We start from the raw sequence: 8,566 nt of genomic DNA on the forward strand, positions 1-8,566 counted from the left end.
AAGTAGAGGATCGGCAAAAGTTGAGTCTTTTGTTGGAGTAATTATGGATTTATATGTAGTAGATTTTCATATACTATATCATTTTGCAGCAAATGGAGAGCATCTTGACATCTATCTGGTTTGGTGAGAGGTCACATCCATATCTTAACTTCCATTTTGCTATGCATGCACTTCCCTACTTGCACTAAAACTTCTACCCAAAATCCTTTTAAAAGGCTGACGCCTACACAAAAAACCAATATACATATAAAGAAAGAACTCACCTTTAATGCACTAAATGAATTTCACATATCAAGTCACCTAATAATAATTATATGAAGATGTCCATAAAAAGTGAAATTAGTGTCATATACAATAGGTTGATTGTATAAAAATTCTTTACAAAACCAAAACCGATACCAGGCTACCAAAATGATAGTCTGTTTCAAATTTTGTTGCAGGAATTTTTTGGTCGATCACCAGGTGCGCATGATCAGTCCCAACCGTGGGCAAATAACCTAAAACCCAAAAACAATAAGGGCAACATACATTAATGCTAACAAAATCATATATTAGCTAGTCCTGATAAGGTATGATTGTTTCAGTAAATCTTGTTTTAAAAACAGGAAGGTGAACTTTGCAAAACTGAACTGCAATAATAAAACCAAACAAAATAGCATGCTTGAAAATATTCTAATATCCACCATCATTTTGATCAGAACAAAAAGGGAAAACCGTCTCTCTATCACAATGAATCTTAAATCAACTCAACTAAATCACCAAAATTGCAGAAATCAGAAGTTGCTTCTCAATGCACATGTGACCAAACATGTTACATGAACAAGTTGGGCCTGGTAGCCTTGTATGTGGTCTTGAGTTTCCTGCTAGGTGGCCTGACTTTCTTGAACACCAAGGGGAACTTGATCTTGGAGTCATGGAACTGCTTTGTGCTCTCCCTCTTGCAAAGCTTAGCTGGAATGGTGGCTGTCTTTATGATCTGGATGCAGTGATGGCGAACTCTGTGGCGAGAAGCCATCTCAGTGTACATCTGCTCAACCGCACCATTCAGTGTGGTATCACGGTACTCCTTGTACATGTTATGATACCCAGTTCTACTCTGGTAACGGAGCCAAATACCATAATTCTTTATTTTTGTTGGGTTCTTCTCAAAGATCTAAAAAAGTTAAGCACACAATGTTATTGAGGAAGTTCAATATAACATTTATAGTTAAAGGAGACCGGGGAGTTGCTGAAATGAAACCCTGCTCACGGGGACATGAAAAATAATTCACAAAAAATGAATAAATATCAGTAAATGTTAAAATCACCGCCTCAAATTTACACAGTGCAGACAGAGCAACAACCTATTTGCATGAATGAACACGAGCATAGGAATAAGTTTCAGTTGGACGTTAAACTATCCAAGACCCCCAACAACTTATTATCCACCGCTCCCCTTCCCAAAACGATTAGCAATGATAGGTAAAACTAAAGAACTACCGATATAGTGTATGTATGTTGTACAACAAAGCCTCAATCCCAAGCTAGTTGGGGTAAGTTCATGAATCCTCACCGTCTATTTTGTTCCATTTGCCTCATTTGAATATTCAATAACTTAAGATCTCTAACACTAGAAGTTCTCTAGATTTGCTTCTAACATAGACTAGAAAGATTAAAAAGTCTCTAAGCCATTATTAGACCCGCTATAAACTTAACAGCACGACTAGACCTCAATTCCAGTCAGCTGGTGCCGCCTATATCAATGTTTCCTATTCTTTTGCTAACAATTTTGCCAATATGGCTAGAACCTTAAGATTGAACATCTGGACCAATTTATACAGAAGGTTTCTACCAAGTTATTGCAGCATTTTTCAACATCCTATGGCAACTTGGAATTCCTATTGCACAGTAAGAGAAGTCCCTTCGCTCCTCTATTGAGCTTAGTGGAAATGTTCGTTAAATTTAACCCTAAACTTCTCTCCAACTTATTAGAGGTAAGGATCATGATTGCAATGCATGTTCACCCAAGAGTCATACATTGGCATTGCATTACCCGAAAGAACAAATCAATTATAATCTCAACAACTAAAACAAGAACAAAACAGACCAAAGACACAAACATGCACCAAAAACTGCTATCATTAAATGACTAATCACCCATTTCTAATACATATAATCCAAAAATACACATATACAGATACGTAACCTCATCATACCTCATTAATAGCCAGCATCTGACCATTGCTTTTCTTAACCTTCTAAGCTTACTCAAGTAATACCTTCTCTCCTCTTTTGAGCTTAGTGGAAGTCTGCCTTAAAGTTAGACCCTTAACTACCCTCCAACTTATTACCCACCCACCCACCCCCAAAAAAACCACTGATTTTCTACATCACCCTCTCCCGAGCTTACCAAATACTACAATCCAACCACCAATTAGAAGTACGGATCCTGATTGCAATGCATGTTTATCTAAGCTTCATAGATTTGCATTGTGTTACCCGAAAGAACAAATCAATTAGAATCCCAACGATTAAAACCAGAAAATAACAGGCCAAAGACACAAGCAGGCACAAAAATATCTAATGATTAAATTACTAATCACCATTTCTAATGCATACAATACAAAAATACACACTTAGAGATACGTAATCTCATCATACCTCATTAATAGCCAGCATCTGACCGTTGCTCTTTTTCACCTTCTTAAGCTTCCTCAAGTAATACCTTTTTTATTTTCAAAATAATCAAACAAAACCCAATTAGCATAACAATTTACCAGCATAAAAACATTAAAGAAGATCGAGAGGAAATAAAGCTGTAAATACCAGAATTTGGACTTAGCACGAACTTCATTGGTAGCCCATAACTTCATACGATAAATCTTGGGATGCTCATCTGTTTCAGAGGGCAGAGCTCTCCCGACAACCTGGTACTGATGGAACTGCAATCATGCCAACAAAACACCATTGTTTGTTAAAATCTTGAGAAGTCAGATAAGAAATGCAGAATCTTGAAAATCCACTAAAGAAAAAAAGAGCCTTTACCTTGTAGTTCACCATTTCTGCACAGCTCTCTTTCCCTCTGCACTGCGTTCGCCGAAGTGAGGAGAAGCGAAAGGGTTTTGATGTTTAAAGGGCCTCTATAGAAAACCCTAGTTTCAAAGGGTACTAAATTGGATTTAGAATTAGGCCATGTCTTGCTATTGGGCTTTAGAAGTTTGGACTAGATATTATGAGTTGGCCCATGAGTTAATATTAGCCATAAGCCCATAATACTGAAAATATTATTTTTTTCTACGGATAATTTTCAATATTAATGTTTGGCAAGATTAAGAATATTTGACTATGCATAAAATGTTCTATACAAGCAAACAATCCATACACAAAATAAGATTTGATTTTCGTCCTTATGACATTTAAATTAATCAGATACTTAGAATTAGAATAGAAATTGTTGACAAACTTTTAAAAAATTTGAATCTCACAATATGATGGATACATCTGAAAAAATAGTATTAAACATATACAAATAAAGAATCTTTCTAGAGATGGATAATATAAAGATGTTTGTTTTTAATATTATCAGTTTCCATGAATGCGCGTCGCACATTTATAATGACTAGCTTTAGTGTACGTGTGTTGCACGTGTCTTTCGCGTCAATCAATATAGAATATATACAAAATAATAAATTGGTGCATACATTGAAACAATAGCTGAATTTTAGTATCTTCTACACATGCAAAAATGATGAATTTAGTTGAATTCGTTATATAATATTTGTAACTATAAATATTTTATTATAGTTATGAGATATAAATACGTTATGTTGCTGTATCTCGCCTAATTTCTCTTTAGAATACAAGTAATATAAATTTGGACGATCAATTGACCAATGACACTAATAGCTTTTTTGGCCAAACTTCTAAAATCATCTTATTTTGAAAGGTATTTTTCGCAAAAATACTTTTTAAATAAGTACTTTTGGTGAGAAGCAACTTGTGTTTGATTAATTAATTTGAAAAGTACTTTTTAGCAGTAATTAGTATTTGGATAAACTTTTAAAAAGTGCTTTTAAGTGTATTTTTCTCAAAAATATTTTTTGAAAAAATACTTTTAGGGAGAAGCTATTCTTTCCGCTTCTTGAAAAATTCTTCTGCTCCTACTCAAAAATACTTTTTTTCCTTTTAAAAGCTTAGCCAAACACCTTAACTTAGAATACTTTTGGTATAAAAAAAATGGCCAAAATGAAGCTTGGCCAAACAGGCTATAAGTATTTATATTATATCAGAATTTGTCTAATGGTTATTTCATCAAAATATTATAAAACTTAATTACTGAATATAAATATTTATCTAATTGTTTATCCTGTAGTGTTCTTCTACATTCCCAAATATATATATTTCTTGAAATTCTAATCTATTAAATAATAAATTTTTCATAAAACTCTAGTCACTGAATTAGGCCGGTCTCGAGGAAGTTGTTCTTTAAAAAAGATTCTAGATCTTTATCCAATCATATTATAAATAGTTATTATTTTTCTTAATATGTTAAAAGCTTGAGAAACTAAGTAATAATTTAAAGTATTGAAAAGGAGATCTAATGCATTCCTAATGAAGCTTTAAAATTAATGGTAACTTTTTGATAATTGATTTATCATCAAGATTCTAAAACAAATTATGTTAAAAAAAATGAAGCTAAGCTACTTTTTTATAATAAAAGAGATTAAAAGTTTAAAAACTTGCTCGGCATAAAAAAAATACATGGTATATATTAGAGAATTACATATTTAAAGATTGATTTTTCTAATTTAGAGGAAGGTCCAGTAAACAATATGTATTATGACTATAAATTATAAGTATAATCAATTTTTCATTTCCATGAAGAATAATAAATAAATCTTATTTAATTTGTCAAGATTCTAAAATAAATATTTTATGTAGGAAATAAATTAAAGTTACTTTTTATAACATAAGAAATTAAAAGTTTAAAAACATGTTCTGGTTTTTTTCTCGGGTGGAGTCTTTTTTTTTTTTTGGGGGGTTTTGTCTGTGTAATTTTTTTGGTAATTAAAATTTTATTACCACTTGAAAATATTTACATGTATAAACAAAACACCTAAGTTTGGACAGAAGGCCCTAAACTCAGTACAAAGTTAACTCATTCTACCTATATCTTCATTCATGCTATGGGTAAAAATTTAAGTATTGCATTTCTTTTCTCATCCGTATCTGCATATAGCCTCTACAATGTACTTCTTGAATTACTTGTCTTGTGATGTCTCCACTGCTTCTCCTCTCTTGTTGAAAGATTCTGCGATTCCTTTCTATCCACAAATGATACACTACTCGTGCCATACTAATTCTATAAACCTCAACTTTTGATCACTTACCAGTTACATGTTTTGTGGCCCACTCAACTTCTTCCTCCCAACCATATACCTGCCTTGCGATCCCCTGCCATGCTAGTAATTTTTCCCATATGTCTATTGAGTATTTACAAGTAAAGAAGAGATGTTGATGATCCTCCATCTCTTGATCACACAAGGGACATGTTTGGTTAACTTGTATCCCCCATTTACTTAATCTGTCTTTGGTATATAATCTTTCCTGAAGTGCTAGGTAGAATATGAATATCCATTTCGGGCAGCCTTTGTTATTACAGATCAATCTTCTCCAGCTTGCTTTTGGGAACTCCTCTTGCAATTGGTTATAGATGGTTCTGATGGTGTATGTTCCTGCTGTTAGAACCTTTTCTTTCTCCAAACCAGCCTCATCCAGATACTTTGTAGCATGTAATATCATGTACTATCTATGAGGCTTGCTTCGCTTCCACTGTCCAAGGAACCCTCCCTTTTATATAGTATGCATGCACTCATTGTATCCACAATTTATCCTTCTTTTTGCATACATTCCATAAGTATTTCAGCAAGGCAGCTTTGTTCTACACACTCATATCAGTGATGTTAAGTCCCCCTGTCGATTTTGGTCTGCACAATTTGTCCCACGCCACCAGAGCTTTCTTACTTGTATTTGTATCCCCTGTCCAAAGAAACTTCCTACATATGGATTCAACAGATTGAACAACTTTCTTTGGTAAAGGAAAGATCTGCGACCAAAAGGATTGTATAGCAATCAATACACTCTTTATCAATTATAATTTCCCTGCATAGCTCAAAAACTTCACAGTCCATTGTTTCACTCTCCCAAGCATTTCATCCAATAGAGACTGACATTGACTAACTGGTAGTCTTTTTGAACTCAAAGGCACTCCAAGGTATCGAAAGGGAAGTTCACCTATTATAAAATCAATTTTCTGGAGGATCTCTTGTTGTGCATCTACTGATACTCCACCAAAGTACACACAACTTTTGTTTTGGTTTGCAATAAGTCCTGAAGCTTTTGAGAAATTCTGGAAGCATTCATACAACAGTTGTATAGATATCACATCTCCTCGATAGAACAAGATCAGATCATCTGCAAAACTGAGCTGAATGATACTCAATTTTTCACACCTAGGGTGATAGTTAAAATATGGCTGCTCTTTCAGTTTTTTCAGTATCCTTGTCAAGTTTTCCATTGCTAAAATAAAAAGTAGTTGAGATATTGGGCCACCTTGTCTCACTCCTCTCTTAGCTGTAAATGATACAGTTGGACTTCCATTGATAGTTATGGAATATGACATTGTTCTAATGCACTCCATGATCCACCCTATAAACTCTTTAGGGAAGTATAAGCCTATAAGTACTTGTTCTAGGAATACTCATTTAAAGGAGTCATACATTTTCTGCATGTTGATCTTGATCATACATTTAGGCGAGATCCCTTTCCTACCATAACCCTTTAGTAACTCATGGCTGAGTAGGATGTTATCTGTCAAAACTCTGTCGGGGACAAAAGCTGCTTGGCTATCATCTACCAAAGTATCCATCACTTGCATCAATCTACTTGTTAACATCTTGGAAATAATCTTGTATAGTATGGTACAACAGGATATTAGCATGTATTCCCTGATCGAAGCTGGATTCTTAACTTTGGGGATTAAAGTAACTGTTGTAGTGTTTATTGGCTTATACATCTTTCCCGTACTAAAGAAGTCCAGTACTGCTTTTGCAATCTCTTCACTAGTGATATGCCATATTTTTTTTTTGAAGAAATATGCATTGAAACCATCCCCTCCAGGTGCTTTCATATCATCAATCCCTTTCGGTGCTTGAATTACATCCTCTCTTGTAAAAGGAGTAACAAGTTGTAGCTGCTGGCTTCTAGTAAGAACTGTTCCATTCTTTATCCACCCAGGGTGAATAGCAGGTACACTTTGACTTGCATTCCCTAGTAGCTGTTTGTAAAATCCAATTACTTCATCTTCAATACTCTTTGGATTTGTAAGCACATTTCCATTACTATCTGTGAGCTTAGTTATTTGATTCTGCACCTTTCTCCCCTTCATGCTAGCAAAGAAATATGCACTATTTGTATCCCCCAATTGTAGCCATTGTACTCTGGAAATCTGTTTATAAATTGATTCTTCAATCTTATCCCATTTCTTAAGTTGAAACAGGAGGTTCTTTTCCTCTTCAAACATACTGTTTGGGGTATTGGAATTCCTCATTCTCCCTTGTGTATCTTTCAACTTCTCTCTGATGGAGCGAATCTTCTTTGTTATATTCATAAATTCCTTCCTATTCAAATTCTGCCATATAGCTGCCATATTTCCTTCATGTAAAGACCAGTTAGCCTCTACTATCTTCCCAAAATTAGGATGATCTGCCATATAGTTGTAGAATTTAAAAGGCCTATTTTTTTATCACAATTTCCCTCAACCTCTATACCCATTGGAGAATGATCAAAGAACAATGAGTCCATCACATGAACTTGTAGAGGAGGCATAATAATCATCCAGTGGCCATTCACAATTGCCCTGTCTATTCTACTAAAAACATGACTATTTGTCCATGTATATGATTTACCAACAATTGGTAATTATGTCAAATTACAATCTTCCATCAAAGCTCTGAAGTCCTTAGTTTCATGATCCTGCACTTCTCTGTCATGAACTCTATCTTCAGCCCCCAAAACTACATTGAAATCCCCCATTATCAACCAAGGTCCCATAATTTGGCCCTCCATGTCCCTAAGCATATCCCATAAAGGTTTCCTATCTTGAACAGTATGCCATCCATAGACTGCTGAGAAGTGAAACTCCTTGGTGTTGTGATGAACTTTAACATGTCCATGGATAATCTGAGCAGACCTCTCCATGACTGTAAAATTTATAACATTTGGATTCCAAACTACCCATATCTTACCCTTGCATGAAGTTGACACATTATGACACCAATTCCACCCGACATAGTTTTCCCTATAATCTGAGCAACTTTTGTATCATGAACTCGATGCTCACTTATTGATATCATAATCACCTTAATTTTCTTCAAAAACACCCTTAACTCTTTGTGCTTAAACACCTTATTAAAACCCCTTACATTCCATGTAACTATCATTCTGATACTTTGGAATGATTTTGTGGTAACACCTCTGTCTCAACCTCTCTACTTGAACTACATTCTGCCATTTCAGTTCCTTTGGC

The 8,566-nt window shown here is 34.5% G+C and overlaps 1 protein-coding gene across 1 annotated transcript; it reads right to left on the minus strand.

The window, feature by feature from the left end:
- Nucleotides 1-638: 638 nt before the first annotated feature.
- LOC107787225 (large ribosomal subunit protein eL20) lies at nt 639-3,163 on the minus strand. The gene is made up of 4 exons (XM_016608764.2): nt 3,025-3,163; nt 2,806-2,921; nt 2,641-2,704; nt 639-1,153 (listed from the first exon to the last, which is right to left on the minus strand). The coding sequence occupies exons 1-4, from the start codon at nt 3,037-3,039 to the stop codon at nt 812-814; spliced, it is 537 nt and encodes a 178-aa protein (XP_016464250.1). The 5' UTR covers nt 3,040-3,163; the 3' UTR covers nt 639-811.
- Between the last annotated feature and the right edge of the window lie 5,403 nt (nt 3,164-8,566).

The sequence above is a fragment of the Nicotiana tabacum genome, chromosome 17 (genome assembly GCF_000715075.1).
Source record: "Nicotiana tabacum cultivar K326 chromosome 17, ASM71507v2, whole genome shotgun sequence".
Classification (NCBI taxonomy): domain Eukaryota; kingdom Viridiplantae; phylum Streptophyta; class Magnoliopsida; order Solanales; family Solanaceae; genus Nicotiana; species Nicotiana tabacum.

Excerpts from the sequence above, each read along its gene's own strand:
- LOC107787225 (XM_016608764.2), bottom strand. Across the intron at positions 2,705-2,805 it reads CGTGCTAAGTCCAAATTCTG|GTATTACTTGAGGAAGCTTA; the intron begins GTATTTACAGCT and ends AAAATAAAAAAG. Across the intron at positions 1,154-2,640 it reads AGATGCTGGCTATTAATGAG|ATCTTTGAGAAGAACCCAAC; the intron begins GTATGATGAGAT and ends TAACTTTTTTAG.